Source organism: Patiria miniata, unplaced genomic scaffold (genome assembly GCF_015706575.1).
Source record: "Patiria miniata isolate m_02_andy unplaced genomic scaffold, ASM1570657v1 HiC_scaffold_5, whole genome shotgun sequence".
NCBI lineage: Eukaryota > Metazoa > Echinodermata > Asteroidea > Valvatida > Asterinidae > Patiria > Patiria miniata.
The window spans coordinates 9,486,868-9,505,697 of NW_024037072.1; the positions used below are offsets into that span (position 1 = coordinate 9,486,868).

Below are 18,830 nucleotides of genomic sequence, written 5' to 3' on the forward strand. Positions count from 1 at the left end.
TTGTATTTGGAATCAATGAGGATAGCTATAAAGTGCTTGTTTCAACAAACCATCCCACAACAAAAACAAGAAATAAGAAAAGGAGCAATGGTTGTTGGACTATGTCTCACTCACTAGAAAGTGAAGAGAGACATGTCTATCAGCATCACACTGCAGTCACATTTGCCCTCAACTGATTCTTTACTTAATCCAAAACTGGGGCTGGGGCGGAATCCGCCCCCCCTCACTTTTTGGCTGGTCTCGACTCGAGACCAGCCAAAATATCGAGACCAAAGGGAACCGAGACCAAGACCAAGACCGAGACCACAGCTCCCGAGACCGAGACCGAGACCAGCAAAAAGTGGTCTCGAGACCGAGACCGAGACCGAGACCGGTCTCGAGACCTACAACACTGGTAGTTACTATACATTTTAAATGAAAAAAAGAAAGGAATTTGAATTAACGGAAACAAAATGTACAAAATGTGAGCTTATCGTATAAATACATGAATTTTAATATAAGGTGATCTCTTTCAATGTTTGACTTTTTAATATTATAACTCACTTCAAATGGTAAATGTTGTTTACAAATTAAGTTACATTTATAAAGAGAATTATAGGCGATAAATATGACACCCAATTCAATTCACTGCTTGGTTGTCCACATATTTACACAGTTTAAAGCACAGAACATGCGCGGTCGTGTTCGAAAATACAAACAATAATGTTTGCAGACGTTGAAATATGTACAGGCAAACATTAATTTGTAAATCTCTCTGAGGAAAGATGTACTTAGTTCTCCCAGAACATTCTTCAGTGAGTTTGCTTTTCTGTCAGATTGCCCAAATTGCCTCAAGTGACTTGGCCATTACGTTAGAGATCCGAAGAATGTCTTGGTGTCCAGCTACCTGATCGTTTTCCCAGTACATTATTTCTTTGTAATCTTCGAAGTCTCTGTATCCCTCTCCTACGTCGCATTACCGTGGGCTGACCGTTCTCATCACCGGACTCAGCATCTGCCGAGCCCGCTAACTCGGTCTCTGCCCTCGTGTCCAACATCGAGACCTCCTCGGTCCGGACAAATCCGAAGGCGGACTTCATGGTCTCGTTGCTCGAGGTCCTCTGGAGTGACATCCGCCTAAGCCTGCTAGCGTCTCTGGGATTCATATTATCCAGAGTCTCGCCTTTACGGAACCGTTCCACCACCATGACCAGCTTCCCGTCCCGGTCCCGCCACTCGTGGCTGGATTTGTCGTAGGTTCCGTTGATGGAGTGTTCCACCAGGTCCGCTCCGAGGATCTCCTCATGGAGCGGGACCCGGAGACCCAGGGTCAAGTCGATCAGTTTGAGGAGGACAAAGGATGTGATTGCTGTCCAGGTGATGATGGAGATGATTGCTAAGGCTTGGATGCCGAGGAGTTTGAATCCACCACCAGCAAGCAACCCTAGAGGTGGTGGGATCATAACAAAACCATAAACAATACAATCATATTAATATAAAGATGGATAAGAAATTAAATTAGAACGGGATCTGAACCAGGGACCTCCGGATATCAGCAGCTGAGCTATCCCGGCTTAAGTTGGAGGTCTCCTGATTCGTCAATATTTTCGTTAAGAATTAGTCTTTCAATATGATGATGTATGAAGAGAGGAATGGGCTAGAGGTGGCTTTGAGCCAGCGACCTCCGAACCATAGCGACCCACCAAGAACCAACTCTATCTATCCGGCCAAAGTTGTGCTGTCTATTCACCGATGCCTTTTGTTACAGGGCTTTTCATTATAATGGTGAACCGGCGAATCACGGAGTGGGATTTCAACCGGTGACAGGAACATCGCCCCGAAGTTCTACCAACTGATCTTTCCAACTCTTTATGTCTTGGTCTCCGAACTTTGCAATTGTCTGTGTTGAAGTTGCTTATTTATTTATTTATTCCATTTCTTTACCCAGGGTATGCCCAAACAGTTTAAAACTGGTTTCCATTGGGGCCCTGCATACTATAAATAATGACTACAAACATGTATAATTTTACAATACATTACAAATACAATAAAATAACAAAACTGGCACCATCAGATGATGCTTATAAAGTGTACCTAGGTAAACGTACTCAGTTTGATATTTTCAAGTAGTGCGTAATTCAGACTATTGTCAGTGGTCTCTCGTTAGATACAATCTTGTTTCATGTTTTACTAGCGGTCAGAAATCCTCCCAATAGAATTTAAATCTGCTTTTAAGATTTTATCTTTTTCCCTTGATACAACTGTGACAATGACGCAGAAGGAGTGTACTATTCTATCGAAACAATCTCATAAGACAAGGGCTTTATTGAAGATGGGTTCATGTCCAAACGCACGTAGCCCTAACGATTGTGTCTACACTATCACCAAGGGAAACCCCGGCCTGAGAGACATTGTACATGTAATTGCATTAAGTTCGGTTATCGTGTTGTCTTATACGTCAGCTGAAAGGAAAATGAAATCTTTAATATGGATGAACGTCCTTCGGAGGTGAAGTTCAAAAGGTTTATTGACTAATATCACAAAGGGTCCAGTTTTAGTTGGCATTGCCAAACTCCCCCCCCCCCCCCCCATCCCGCTTTTGTCAGAGTAGTTATATCGACGCTGCTGTCGCTGGCGTACTAGTGTTCTATTGTTGCCGCAAATGTCACGGCAAACGCAATTCTCCTATAAAGACTAACATAGAGTGTTGTTCGAAACGTCGAGTTGACCGGTTTTTCTCAACATGTACACACATAGTGCTACCGAAAAATCCTTGCTTCTCCGTCATGCTAATTATTTTATCAACACTGCAAAAATGATATTTTAATGAACATCGCATGATATGTTTATTGAGCCCATCTTATTTTCTGTGAATATAATTTGATGGTTACCTTTTTTTAAAGTGTAGCAAAAGTCAGATTTGACTGGTAAATAATCGATCTTGCATCCAGCTGTTCACAGTTGAGTACAAAATTGACTGTCTTCACAATAAAGGATTAGGAAGTGTTACGCATAATTAGGCCTAAATCGAATTTTGATAAACATTTGGAATTGGGAAAGGAACAAGGTAGGAACGTTTTGTCTCACCGTCATAGACGGTCAATTTTTCAGCCAGCGCGTCTTTCCGCCCGAAGATACCCACAGACATTAGCGACCAGATGGCTCCCAGAGCGTGGACGGGTACCACACTGACCGGGTCATCGATTCGAAGCCGCTCGGTCAGGAGACAGCCCGTGCAGGCGATGAGAGAGCCTACCACTCCGATGATGTAGGCCTCCCACGGGTGGGCCAGGGCACACATGGCTGGCAAGAACGGGGAATAGATTCAGATATCCATGTCAGAAAGCAAAAGGAAAATACAGATTCTGGGGTTGATTCGCCCTCAAAAATCTGGGTAACTATTACTAAAAATCTTGCCCAATGTAAGTCAGTTATACAGGGTGAGTAAAAAAAAACCCACGAAACCCAAATGTCAGAACTATTGTTTTAGTGAAGTTCTGCATGAATCACTTTCAAAGTCTAGGATATAAAAGCCCAATTCATATAAGCTTTCTTTTAGTACAAGAATCATTCAAATCACTTATGTACTTTTTAAGTTACGGAATTTCAAACAAAACCACCGTTTTAAAGTTCTGTCCACGAATCACAAAAAGATAAGTGTTCTTTCAGCAAAACGAAAACAAACCACATAGGGATGTGTGTGAATTGTTTAGTTTTGCTGAAAGAACGCACACTTTTTATTGTGATCCGTGGACAGAACTTTAAAACGGTGGTTGAGTTTAAAATTAAGTAACTTGAAAAGTACATAAGTAATGTGAGTGATTCCTGTACTGAAAGAAAGCTTATGAATTGGGCTTTCATATCCTAGATTTGAAAGTGCTGCATGCAGAACTTCACTAAAACAATAGTCCTGACATTTGGGTTTCTTCTTTTTTAATCACCCTGTATTTGGCTGATATTTTCAAGAATGTTTTTTGAAAGCTAGGACAAATTTACTCGAAGTAAAACCAATAACTTAGGTAGTTTTATACAACTTGGGTAATACAGGGGTGGATGCAGGTTGGATCAAGGGGGGGGGGTATAGCTGCCAATAACAGGCATTTGCTGTGTTTTTCTGCAGGATTTTCCTATTTGTTGTAGCCCAGGAGAGTGGTTTAGACCCACGTAGATGCTCCCAAGGGCGGATCCGGGGGGGGGCAAAGGGGGCCATGCCCCCCCCCCAAACGAAGCCTTTTTTGTGTGACTTCGCAATAAAGGCAGGCAATGAGTACACCACTATCTTTTCCTAAGAAAACATTGGTTAAAGTGGTCAGAAATTGCCTCAGATCGCACCACAAAGCATCTAGAATCCCCCCAAAAATCGGGGCCCTTAAAAGCGGGCCCCAAACCCCACGCCGTATTTTTTTGAGACACACTTTTTGGGGACCAAATTCCCCCCCCCCCAAAAAAAAAAAATTGTGTTCTGGATCCGTCCTTGGATGCTCCAGTAGAATAACTTCGCCCATCCATCAGCGACTACGCTGCATTGTAAAATAACATATTTCCTCTGAGTTTTATTCCACCTCTACAATTATCATTTCTTCAATTCGTTGTCTCTCTCTTCTTGATTCCTCAAAACTTAAGTCAAAAAGCACCCTTCGATTTCAATGTGTTATTACAGGGTATTTGGTCACTCCCGACAGAACCCAATCATTCTAAAGACAGGCAGCGAAGACAAAGACAATTAAGTACACAACTTCTAAAATTTCTAACAAAAAAAAAAGAAACGTATAAATCAAGAGCACAATGGAGGTATTAATAAATTATGGATGTCAGCGTACTCTCTGCAGGTAAATTCAAATAAATTCTGAAGTGATTTTTCATTTTAAATGAAGGTCGCCTTCAAATTAAATACAAGCTGCTGCTTTGTTTCAGTTGTTAAAATGCGAAGAGAGGGATAAATGACCGGAGGTATGAGAGGTCAATAAATCGCTAATAGCTATCTAACTTATCGTCATTGGGGTAATTACGAACGAATAGATCATGGCTTAGTGGCGTATCCGCCGGGGCGTAGCTTGTCTCCCCCCTGCCATTTTGCCATTTTTAAGGAAACATCCGGTATTGTATTAAAATTTCTCAAACTTAAAAACGTTACTGTTGACAAAGTATACTGATAAATATGTACCCGAATAAATGTTCAATTGATGTCATTCAGCAGATTTTTTTTTAAAGCAACATATCGTTATAACATAATTCTTTGGCCAGCTTTTACAGTTTTTTTCTTTGTAACTTAAAGGTATATATGTGTATATTTAAAAGAGTTTGAATATTTTCTGTGAATTTCTTTTCACATTTATAATTATACCCACTTGATATATAACCAGTTTTCTATACTCAAGCCTAAAGTGTATGTTGATAATAATTTGTAATCAGCTGGTCCCAGGCCTAGTATGATTCATACCTGGATTCTGTATTATCTCTGTTATTCTCCATATAGATTCTTGTTAATTATGTTTGATGACATGAAAATGCAGTAAATCTTTTTTTTAACGAACGAATAAAAATTGTGGTGACTTATACCCATCCCTTCCCGACCCAAACTTGATACGCCACTGCTCATTATAGCACCGGTATATACATACCCAGTATAATGGAAAGGGCAAAATCAGGAAGGTGCCAAAAATATCATATTTAAATATAATAATTTCACATTGAAGTTACCTTTATCGCATGCTAATGCGTGCGATAGGTAACTTCATATTGTAAGGAGTGAAACTGTCAATGAAATACATATATACTGAAAAACCAAAAGTTCTAATGTCTGACGGGATTAACAGGGTGTCTAAAATGACAGGATTTAAGGCGTAATCCCGATAAGCTTGTGTGGATGAAGCTTATCGGGGCGACAACTTGACAAGTTTAATCTTGTCATGTAAACACCCTGCGAAACCCGTCAGCATGAGAATCTTTGGGTTTTATTTAATTTTTATGTATATACTATTAATATCTAAGTTACTTCAAGCTTAAGCTCAAATCACTGTAAATTTGCTTCAATGACAATCTACAGCTTATAATGTTTTTTTGCTTAAAAAAAACTAAATATAGGAAGTAATATTGTTAAGCATTTCTGTTATCGTTTTGAGCTTACCTGTGATGGACACAAGGGATCCGAGGACACCGTTGATGAGAAACGTGACGTCGAACTTTCGCCGCTTACCGAGATAACTGGAGACGAAATTGAAATCAAAATGTTCAAAATCAATAATTCTTACAAACAAAGCTTTCTAACGTCCCTAGGGACAGGTTAGAGGAAGAGGACAGCAGCAGAAGCAGTATTAATCAAACTGAATTATATTAATCAAACTGAAATTCTTAATAATGAAGTTGACATACCTTTTGTTCCAATTACAAAATGTGCCAATTTTGAGACAAGAGAAATTAACAAAGCAATTTTCAAAAGCAGAATATTCGGACATAATGTCGAAATTTCGTAAATACATAACTAAATTACTAAAGCAGCTTTAGCCTGCTAAACAACCCAGACAAAAATGATGTCTTCATTAATTAAAGTTCATTTTAAGTTCGTTCGGTTTTCAATAGTTATACGAATGGTTCGGCTATGCCAGTCATCAATGGCCCAATGTGACAATGCGGATTACGTTTCGATGTTATCATGTCTTTTTCTGTAATTCTGGCGATTCCCAGAATATTTTGTGATTATTCTTTTTGCTAAAAAAGGAATTGTCGATTTCGACAGTGACGTAATTCTCGGAAAATGAAGGATATAAGGCAAAAGATGTGTTTGAATTGTTTTCCATAGATGACATCGGTGTTTTTTTTTATCCCTATATTCGAAATAATTGCGAGAATGTACATTATTTTAAAAACTGATTCATGTGATTTACTTTACATTACGATTTGTTTTAAAAGAGAATCATTTGCGTTTCATGCCATGATTTTGTTTGTTTTCTTATAATAACACTACTCGAAATCCAAAGAAGAACTTACAAACATGAAGTTACAGCTTCTATTATCTTGTAATACGACAGCTTCAACACAGATACTACATTTTTCGAGAAAACAATGAAAAACCACGTGCAGCAACCTTTTGATCACAACACACGATTTCGACCACATCAATAGTTGTTCCCAAAAAATCGGTCTATTGACTGACTTTGGACATCATCTACATTTCTTGATTTCTTCGAAATGACAGCAAGCCAGACGGAATAATTTCACGGGATGTTTAGTACCAGTAGGGCCTATATCTTCGATCCCAGTAAGATTTTGATAACAATTCGGTAGGTTACTTTGGGGACATTTTCCAATTTATATTCCTCATAACACTATACAACTTTAATGCTAAACATGGGGATGCGAGAAGACCTTATTCCCGTGATGTCAAATCCCAGAGGTCGGCTGTAGCCATTATGAAAGTGCAACACATCTAATTCAATCGATACTGTTGGAAACATGACCGCAAGAGTCCGTTGAAACTTTCACCCAAATTGAACAATAATACAGAAATGCGCGTCTTTGGCGCAAAGAAATCTATAGGGATTGACGGCATATATCATTTTTAAAATTGAAACCACATTTATGCATTAATTTTAGTTATTTATAATACAGAAGTCCGAATTCGGGAGTGTTGCGTAGTCACGTGTTGCCGCCATGAACCGACATAAAAACCATATTCATTCGCAAACTCTCTTCGCGTACATTACATGTTTTCGTATAATGCGCTTATCAAATGTTTCCTCCCCCCCCCCCCCCCCCGTGCTGCCCCAGGTCGGTTGTCGCGGTCTGGTCACGTTTTTCATGCCCAAGGGTATTTTGGTTTATATTGGCGTACTAGGCCTATGATGGCCGTATGTATGTCAGAGATTGTCACTTAAATTTTGCCCAAGGGGTGGGGATTTTGTCACTCAAAAGTCACCATCCCCACGTCTTGGGTGGGGCAGCCCCGGTGGGGACCCAATATTATTGATAGGCGCATAATGGGTAGGGCCTATACCATTAGACGATGCAATATCACATCGTTTCTTTAAGAGCACTGTTTTTTCATTTGATCATTTACCACTTTTTCTTCTGGAATAACTTTGAATCATTGTATCCAAGTGCACAAACAACTACTTGATTTGCTTCAAAATCAAAGAACATAATAAAAGGGAAAAGGGAACAGTTTTCCGTGTCTGTATTTTCTGCACCTAGAAACACGTCAGTAATAGGGCGTTATCAAACCCTCCAAAAACTGGAGAAATGTACTCACAACTGTGCAAGGTAATGTAACGAAATCATCGTAATAAAGGATCACTATATTTCCCCCCCCCCTTGGCTTTTCAGGTTTTTCTACTGTTATAATTCGTTGTCATTCAACACTCTAAAAAAGGCCATCCCTGTGAATGCACCAACACGAACTGGAATCAGAAATTTTGAAAACGTTTAAAAAATTGTCAAATGCGACAGCACTTTTCTCCGTTCTCAAAAGTAATACATGTATACGTGCAGTGCAGAAGAGAGCAAGTGTGACATAGTTGAACTATTTTCTTTGGCCAATTTCGGCCCTCACAAAAAAATTTATAAGGAGGAATGCAGCTCTACGAACTTCGATCCGTTTTCTACAATGTCGTGCTCCGAAAAGTCTCCACTATATAAGAAGTGGTTCGAGGGCATGCATGAGCCCCTTTAATAGGCAATATGGGCACATTTTCTCAATAAGGACGCCTTCAGAATATAAACAAAACGCTACCACATCAACGGCTGTTTGAGGATGCCAAAGTACGGTCCCGCCCCTCGTGATCGAAATGTCATTCTATTAACTGTTTTGAAAGATGCAGGTTAGTACGACCGTCCGTGCGTGACGATAATTCTACTGGTATTACTTACCTGAGAGTAATGGCTGTCATCCCGCCTCCAATAGATGCTGTGATGGTACATGCTGCCGACCTGTAAACGAAACAGAAAAAAACTCATAAGCTACTTATGTATTAATGAAGACAGTTTGTGTTTAGTTTGGGTAATTACGAAGGCAGTCAGACGGTCCTTATTTCGATTGTACGCATGGTCGTATAATCGTTAACAAAGTTATGCAAATTGAAATTTCCCACTTATCTCAGGGGTGTAATATACTGTGCCATGCAAGATGCATAGTTTGCATTAAAAATATAGCAATAAATTACCTGATTATTCAATCGATCGCGGTTAAATTAACCAGAAATGTTGGTCCTACACTATGTGTATTAATAGCAAACTCTGCATGGATATATCTCACAAATTTTCCTGTATTTTTATCGCCATATGTTTTTATTTTTAAATGACAGAGACTTCCCAAGTTGTTGGCCTTCCTGTGGCATGTCACGACTAAATGTAGGTACGGGCAGCGTTTGTGGATAACTTCTTGTAGAAAAAGTTTGATGTCTTGTTAGACGTTTGAGAAGTTGATACAGGCATACACAACGATTTATAACTCTAGTATTCAGGAATTTCACGTGACGTCACAGATCAGTGCCTCAATGGTAACCATTGATCTGTGTATATGGAGATCAATGGTGGTAACCCACACGCCCGCCATTTTGGACGTATATGGTTGCAGGCCAGTAAGTTAACTGCATGCCACAGTCCCCACTCCCCAGTGATGAATACGCCCACTTCCGAAATTCAGGAAAAATACTCGCAACTCTCCAACTGTATTTTAGACACAGATCAAATTAAAGCTTTTTACATCATCTTTCATTTTCTGTTCAATTTATTGGGGATTTATCGATGACTTTTTGGAGAAAATCCCATTGAAAGATGATCACTGCAATATATCATAATGCAATGTACATGTACGGTACGCAATCGATCGAGCGCTACGGCCGACGTCCAAAATGGCGGATCTTTCACCGCTCACGTGATAAGGTCACGTGGATGCACAACCAAAAATAAACTATTTGACGTATACAGCCATATAGTTGCTACGGCAAAGCGTCGGTCGTTGTCAAGGAAAGCTAATCCGATTACGTACTAAGACGCTGTAACAAAGCGTTGAAATTCGTGAATCCCCAAAACATGGCCTTTTCAACGTTGTGTTTCTCAGAAAAATATGCTCGGTATGATTGAAATGTTACATTTTAACTGAAGAAGAAATTCTAAACTTCAGTGAAAAAATCGCCGTCATCGATGCCGAAACGTCAATACTGGTTACTGTCAAAGCTGACCTTCAAGTCTGGAAGAAATCGTTCGAAAATTTCCCCAAATGTATGTATTTATCCCAATTTGTAGGAATTTACCCAAGTTGTTATTTCACGAGTAGTTGAACACTTATATCATCTAAGTATATTCCGAATTTCAGCTTAATATGTTGTTGCGGACGCTAGTGTTACACTTTGAACCACCTCTAAGGAAAATTTCGAAGACGATCAAAACAATTAATTGTCGACCCAACCCATGTGCATTCTTCAGCAAAGCACCGTAGGCGCTACGTCTGACCGATTTCGGCCCGGCACACAATGATTAAGGGCATATTAGCATATTCATTAGCGTCACTCGGCGAGACATGGCCTAGGTCTCAGTATCGACCATTGGAAGCCGGTAAAAAGGGTGATATTTGTTAATTAACAACTCGTGAAGGAGGCTTTTATGCAATTGTTTACTGCACACCGTAATGGATAGAAACCTCATTAATATTCAGTGTCACAATTTTTAAAATTGCACGAAGCGAGGCCTATTTTTCTAATTTCAACGAAAAGTAATGAACATATCACAACGACTTTTAGCACATACTTGGATCATTATAGGGGAAATTAATCCTGATAGTTGCATGAAGATACGGTCTTCTAAACTGCAGAAATTAATTTTCAAAAATTTTACCCGCTAACGTGAACATGTCTGTGTACATTTTGTTTCATTCAAAATAAAGTGTTACGTAACCTTTAGAAATGGCCCTTCGCAACCACATGGCTGTATAAGACCATGACGGATGAGCGATATTATGGAATAGACAAAAGTGGTCACACAAACTATAACGGAACAAATAACGCTGAAGCGTGCTTACGTTTAAGCATTGTTCTAAAAGACTCATTTTAAACAACCAAGAAAGGTGAACAAGTGACTTCACCACCAGCCTCGACTCCATGGGCGCGTGCGTTAAGATCGCGCAAGGCATGATGGGAAACAACATGGCGCAGCACGATCGTACCCATGGGGAACGAGGTTGCTTCACCACCGCCATGTTGACGTTGAATCTCGATGCATGCGCATACGCATGCGCAGGGATAGTTGATAACCCTAAATAACTGCGACTAATGTGTGTGTATAATTATATAAAGCTGAAAGATGTTTTGCAAAAGGGGTAGGCTACACGATCCTTTTCTTCACAATAAAAACAGGGAGTTATTGAATGGCGTGTCGTCCTTAGAGACGGCCCATACGTCCTTGGGTATAGTAAGTAAATTTATCCTATCAATTTCGACACTATATTAATCTGACTAAAAGTAGGTTTGTTACAGGCCCTTCACGATGCAACAAACCGAAGAATATTGAACACATATATAGAACCTGTTTTTACACGAGAAACACATTTTCCATGTTCACATTTTAGAAAGGTCTATATTATTATTGATATCACGAGCTACACCATAACAATGTAGAAAGTATGCATGCATATTAATATATTAGGACGTTAGTTTCCCGGACAAATAACCATTATATTCACATTATCATATTGATATAACTGGCCAGCTGTTTGGTCATAATTGGTTTCTTAGTAGCCGTATACGTACACTGCATGAATTACAGGTTAACTCGAATGTTCCCTTGACTTTCTGCCAAGGTTCGTAAAGTGGAGACAAGCGCCTCTAGTCACGATTTTCTCGTCAATATTCGTCAGCTTCAAATTGCTCTAGAAGTGGGAGAAGTCTGCTCGAATGCTTCCTATAAAACACTTATTTCGCTGTATATATGAAAGTCATTATTCAGCATGTCCCGATAATTATATCCGTATACCCTGCAGAGTAATGCACTGTGTCGGGACTATTAGGGATGAATTCGAAAGGCGCGATCCACAGGCAACAGTGTTGGGACAAATTAAGTTAATGTCATCATTTAAAGGTTAATTTATTTATTGCTAAGATTTGAGAAGAGAAATTGCAAGGCCTCGGGGATCTGTTAAAAAGACATTTAAAAATGAGTTTCGTCATAACATAAGTGAATGAAAAATACGCTACGGGTTTTTAATATACTCATCTGTTAATGAAACAGTATTAATTGTATTTATTTTACACCATAACAATGTAGAAAGTATGCATGCATATTAATATATTAGGACGTTAGTTTTCCGGACAAATAACCATTATATTCACATTATAATATTGATATAACTGGCCAGCTGTTTGGTCATAATTGGTTTCTTAGTAGCCGTATACGTACACTGCATGAATTACAGGTTAACTCGAATGTTCCCTTGACTTTCTGCCAAGGTTCGTAAAGTGGAGACAAGCGCCTCTAGTCACGATTTTCTCGTCAATATTCGTCAGCTTCAAATTGCTCTAGAAGTGAGAGAAGTCTGCTAGACTGCTTCCTATATAACACTTAAAGCTGTATATATGAAAGTCAAATTTAGCATGTCCCGATAATTATATCTGTATACCCTGCAGAGGAATGCACTGTGCTGAGACTATTAGGGATGAATTCGAAAGACGCGATCCACAGGCAACAGTGTTGGAACAAATTAAGTTAGTGTCATCATTTAAAGGTTAATTTATTTATTGCTGGGATTTGAGAAGAGAAATTGCAAGGCCTCGGGGATCTGTTAATTAAAAAGACATTTAAAATGAGTTTCGTCATAACATAAGTGAATGAAAAATACGCTACGGGTTTTTAATATACTCATCTGTTAATGAAACAGTATTAATTTTAACTGTTTCCATTGAGACAAAATAATAAGATTGGACTTTCCCCGAGGTCATAATTTATAAGAGGACACTTTATTAAAAAAAAATGGCAGCCTGAGTTGGAATCAGAGCTCGATTGAATTGTCGATTCTTTTGCCGAATATGACAGGCAGAAAATTGCTGGCGAGCATGTGAGCAGCTGAACATATGCAATGCTTCAGTGGAAACTGATTTCATCAACTATAGAATTTGACATGTTAATACTCCACATATCGCTGATATATCTAGCAGATGCACTTCATGTGGCATGCACTCCGAGCATGCACCCCGAATGTACTTCTAGTGCAATAAGCACTGTCATGATTGCTTTCATAGTTTCCCACAAGTGGCTCCAAATGAAAACAGCTAGTGTGTCAACTATTAAAAACGGACTCTGTGATTTCAACGTCAGCTGCTCCGACAGAAGTGATTGGATATGTTAGAGTTAGCAATAACAAACACACACATCAAGGGCGGATCCAGAACACAAATTTTTGGAAGGCCAAACAAAATTTTGTTTCCCGAAAAAGTGGGTCCAAAAATGTTCCACCCCAAATTTAATATGAAATCAAGGGGGGGGGGGGCACTAGGACTCTGACATTGGTGCATATTGGTATACGCAGTGGCTACCTTTTTGCAACGTCACTTAAAACATTCTGGGTTCGATTTTATCTTTATGGGGGGGGGGGGGTGGCGCCCATCCCCCCCCCCCTGGATCCGCCCTTGACACACGCATTACAGGTTTATATGACGTTCGCGGCCATAAGATCATCGAGGTAGCGGCTACAATAAAAAGAACGTACAGTTAAGAGAGAGAAGGAATCTGTTAACATTACACTAGGGCTAGGATTAAATTTGAGAATGAGTAGCACGATCCTGGTAAGGGGTTCCACAGTGGGAAGAAACTTGAGGACTATAAGCCATTGGATTACAAGCGGTGTGTGGATGAGAGGAGGCAGGTAATCGTGACATTAACTGTCACTTGAACCGGAACAAACTCGACTAATGAAGTAATATGTCAACAGATTGTGTCTTTCTCTTACAACATTATGTTTCTTTGAACGAAAAGAGTAAATAGTCAAACAGCAGGTGAAGATAGTTGAGGTCGGGGGAGGAATGAGTCCTTCTGGGCATATTTCTAAATTCCAAAGAGTTCAACTAGGGACTAGGCGATTTGGAGTGAAAACCATTCTGTTTAGATTAGTATAGTCTGAAAAAAAAAGAATCAATCCAGTGGAAACTCAAATGAAAACTCCATCTAGGCTATTAAATGAATTTCACTCTAAAACGTCATGGTGCCTAGTTTCAGTCGGTGGGAGTGAATATTTTAAACTCGAATAGCGTGAAATTTTACTCTTTGGAAATACTTAAGAGATATCCAGTTGATTTCATCGGATATGTAATTAAGTCCAGACATACATACCTTGCGGCGAGTATCCACTTGTTGTGCGATATGCCGTATGTGCTGCCGCAGTTGAACCCCAACCAGCCCCACCTAAATCATCAAGAAGACGAGAACATTCTCGTAGTTATTTCATATCAAGCATTAGGCCTACTCCTATTTGACTTGTTAAAACAGCACATATACTGGTGAAACTTAAAAGGTTAAACACTGACGTAACTGGAGCCAAATTTCTGGGGGGAGGCACATGGGCGTCGCGAGGGGGGGGGCAAGGGGGAGCGCTTGCCCCCCCCCCCCCCGGAAAAGAAAAAAAAGAGAAAAAAAAAGGAAAAGAGGCGCGAAGTCATAGCGGTGTAAATTTAATGAGTTGGGGGGGGGCAAAATGTCCCTGCCCCCTCTAAAACTGATAAATCGAGAATTTGTTGAGAAATACAAGAATTTTGGGGAAAATATGTTTTGCCCCCCTCTAGAAAAAATCCTGGCGACGCCCATGGGGAGGCACCTGGGGTGCATATATTTTTCAAGGGGGCACTGAGACAACTGTTGGGGGCGTGGCCCCCGTTCCCCCTGGTAGTAAACTGTTGCAGATACTGTGGCTTTTAAGGAACACAAGGAATAATCTCACAATGAGTATTTGCCAAATAATAGACGCCACAGTATTATCCCTGTTGTTCAGGATCATAAATCTTTTTATAACACCTCACCCACAGATTCTGTATCTCGATTGGCCGAGAGCGAGTCGCTATTTTTGCTATCTTGCTGTGCACGGCCAAAAGTACTATACGCACTGTGTGCAAAATGCATAAGGACCTGTGTGTTGCGCGTTGCACGTTGCGCGTATATTGTTTCCAAGCGCGAGCGCTACAGAGCTTGGTTCAAACATTTCGTGAAGGGTTAGTTAGAAAAAGTGCAAGTTAATTTTCAACTAATTTCGTATTCAAATAGAAGCTAATTGTTATTGTATTCAGAAAATTAATCAGTTATCGCTTAAAATCAAGCAGAATCTGTACGAGAGGAGTTATAAAACAAATATTGACTGCTTTATCTCGTAGTTTAGTAAAATTATCCTCCCTCGGTGATCCAAGCCTCCCTCGGAGCATTCTATTTTCCTCGGCTTCGCCTCGGGAAAAATAGAATGCTCAATGGATCACCACCTCGGGAGGCTAGTTTTACTACACCACTCGAAGCAGTCAATATTTGTATAATAGAAACCATCCCCGGCCGTTTGGTTTAACAGCAACTGCAGCGTAGTACAGGCTTAGCGAAACCAATAGTTGCCCTCATAACTGTCAATTTATTGAGAGATATTTGTAGCAAAGAGAAAAGGATTTCCAGCAAACTGTCTCTATAAAGATCGCAGGTATTTTGATCCCCCGGCTGGGCTTGTGAACCAACAGTCTCGAGGATGTACCATCTCGATCAGGAGCCCAAAGCAATAGTCTATACCGGTATACTTAAAAGTCCTAATATCACTCAACACTAATCGTTCGGAAATGACAGATCAGGTAATATATTTTGACTATACTTGATGACTTGTTGTATGCACGGCGATTCGGTCTATAGCTGAGGATATTGAACCCACTCATGAAACATCATTTATATAAAACGATATGTGCATATTTGACCGTTAATATATCAATAAAATTATGATCTAATTGACTATGATCGCATAGAATGAATATTTGAAACTTACCAAAGCATGAACATTCCGAAGACCGTATTTGTCGGCGAACCCATGGCTGGCAGCTCCACCCCGTCATGGAAACGCCCCGTGCGTGGCTTGAGCATCAGCGTGGCAATCAGCCCCGTGACCCCGCCTACCAGGTGAACAGCCCCCGCTCCTGCGATGTCCACCACGCCCATGGCCTTGAGCCAACCGGCGCAGTCCCACATCCAGTGGGCGGGGAAGCAGTAAATGAGGGTGTTTAAGAAGGAGAAGATAATATAAGCCTCGAGTTTGGTTCGTTCGGCCATAGCCCCACTGACTATGGTGGTAGCCGTGGTGGCAAATGAGGCGTGGAAGAAGAAGTGGGAGAACACATTGCCGACTCTCTCTGGATCTGTCTCGTCAACAAAGAACTCTCCCAGCCCGACGAAAGGATGGTTCTTCTCTTGATCGCTACCAATCTTGTCAAAGCTAAGACCGTAGCCAAACATCCAGTACGATATCCCGCCAAACAGGACATCCACCGCATTCTTCACCATGATGTTGACCTCGTTCTTCTGGGAGACGCTTCCTGACTCGAGCAGACCGAACCCAGACTGCATGGTGAAGATGATAAAGGCGCTGGTTAGAATCCACGTTGCGTCGTCCCATCGGGTGTTGAGGACGATGGAAGGAAGTCGCACTACCGTGTAATTCTGCAGGTGTGGCGGTAAACTTGCGGGCGGGAATGTCCCCGTGACGGGCACGATGTCCGTAGCCGGTAGCACCGCCGCGTTGCAAGACCCGGACATGTTCGGCGAACAGCTGCTGCCTCCTGTGAATCAATCAGTGAAAAGATCACGTCCAAAATCTGTTGTTACCAAACCCCGTGTATGCTTCAATACGCCACACTGACGTACCATCGCGTTCATGTTCATACGCACTGAATAGGACCATTAATCAGGAACACACGATATCAAAGTGAAACAGCTTCGATCTGGTTAACCATTACCAACCATTAACTAGAATTAGGCAGGAATAAACCACCTTGGAAAATACTCGCTGCACGACATCATGGTTTATTGCAAAGTTGCTCCTGAAAGACTTAAGCCTATCGTTTGCCTGCGCCTATACCATTTATTACCGACTATGTAATGTCGGTAGCCCCTATGTTTTTTCATGATGTCGTGATAAGTCATGGTATTTGAAAACCTACCGTTTGTCATTTCGGTCGCTTTAAATTTCCCTTCTGGAACTGGATGCAGTAACTGCCAGGAGCGTTTGCAAAAATAACATAAAAGCGCTTCCCAATTAAACTCACGGTCTGCTGCCAGACTGACGACTATTTTATGACTGCATTAAAGTATTGTCCAGGCTCCTTGGTTATTATTAGACTGCATAATTAATGTCATCAGCTGTACCATTACTTCAATTCACTGATTAGAAAACGCGCAGTGATGAGCCAATCAAAGCAAGAGGATATGATCATGTTAATTTATTCCTTTTTTTTAATGAGACAATAATTAAACAGGGTTCATATTTATGCCACGCCTGCCATTTCATCGTACACAGGAACAATAGGGCTATACCCACACTAGGGCCTAAGCAATTCATGCATATAGGCTTACATGGTTTTCATTTATATTATGCAGCGTAAGTGACGTGTAAACTGGGGTCCAATTTGGAAGGGGTGGGGCTTTTGCAAGCCACCATTATTTTGGGGGGGGGGGGTGGGGAATTCAATGGCCTCACACCCACTTACTTACGTTACTATAGTTTCGTAAGTATGATGCGAAGCGAAGGAAACAGTCACAGTGTTCAGACCAGGCAGATTGTTTAATTATTAACATTTTTAGCCCCCAGCCACTTGTAAACTACAACACTTGACATAAACAAGACTACTATGCTTTCCACAACCGCAGATGGGGGGGGGGGGGGGGGGGGGATTTGGCATTAGCGGCAGTAGGCGGCGTTGCACTCATCTTCAACCCCCTCGACTAGTACCTCTCTTTTGCATCACCGGGGGGGGGGGCAAATTGAAAGCGTCTTCTAGAGAACACATCGGTGACGGAGGCATATAATCGTTCAAAGTAACTTCTTTTCTTGTCTAGAAAAAATTTGAAAATCGAAGTTTAAAGTCAGGACTAAAGACACTGCGAATTTGGAAAAGCAACAATAACAGCTGATACAAAGTACGATTATTTATCTATTCAATATTTTAATCTATTCAACAATTTTATTAAAATATTTCTCATAGTAAGGTTGCAATAAAAGTAAAGCCGGACGTCCATCAGCAAATGGCCAAGGCAACACTCAATAAATAATCATGAAAATGTACAAATATCGTTAACATTCCTATATTGAAAGTCTTTTTTGGAAAACAATTTAAAATTTACACAATATATAATTTGACATCATTTCAAGCTCCCAAATTTCCATAGATTGTACAAGATGGCTCCATGTTTGTTTCCAAATACTTACAGGTATCAAGCCAAAATTCGCCAGATCCTATTGCCATGCATATGCTAATTAAATGAATAATTGTAACTTAAAGCAATACATTTACCACAATAAAATTAATGGGTCAACATTCACACGACTCCCTATGTAGTCATATGGGACAATGACCCAACCTTCTAGTTTACCTATCTCTGGTTGGCTAGGCTGTAATAACAAGCTATGAATTTGCACTTTGTAAATTTACATTTTTAACTTGTATCAAACAATTAACATTAGTTATGACCACTATAAAAATCCTCACAAAAATCATGTCCTTTTGTATGACCGACAGCTTGAAGCGTTGAAAAATTAACTTTTTTTTCCATACCACATCCCCACCCCCCCCCATAAAAAACTCTGGACTTTAAAACCAGGCCACAAATATAAGATATTGCCCATCAGTATCTAATGCATG

At 40.4% G+C, this 18,830-nt stretch overlaps 1 protein-coding gene across 1 annotated transcript; it reads right to left on the minus strand.

Annotated features, from left to right (window-relative positions):
* Positions 1-417: 417 nt before the first annotated feature.
* Positions 418-17,251, minus strand: LOC119740395 (putative ammonium transporter 2). Its single transcript, XM_038215679.1, has 7 exons — positions 17,133-17,251; positions 15,965-16,751; positions 14,293-14,364; positions 8,845-8,904; positions 6,107-6,183; positions 3,067-3,282; positions 418-1,423 (listed from the first exon to the last, which is right to left on the minus strand). Exons 1-7 carry the CDS (start codon positions 17,140-17,142, stop codon positions 852-854), a joined length of 1,794 nt encoding a protein of 597 aa, XP_038071607.1. The 5' UTR covers positions 17,143-17,251; the 3' UTR covers positions 418-851.
* Positions 17,252-18,830: the final 1,579 nt, after the last annotated feature.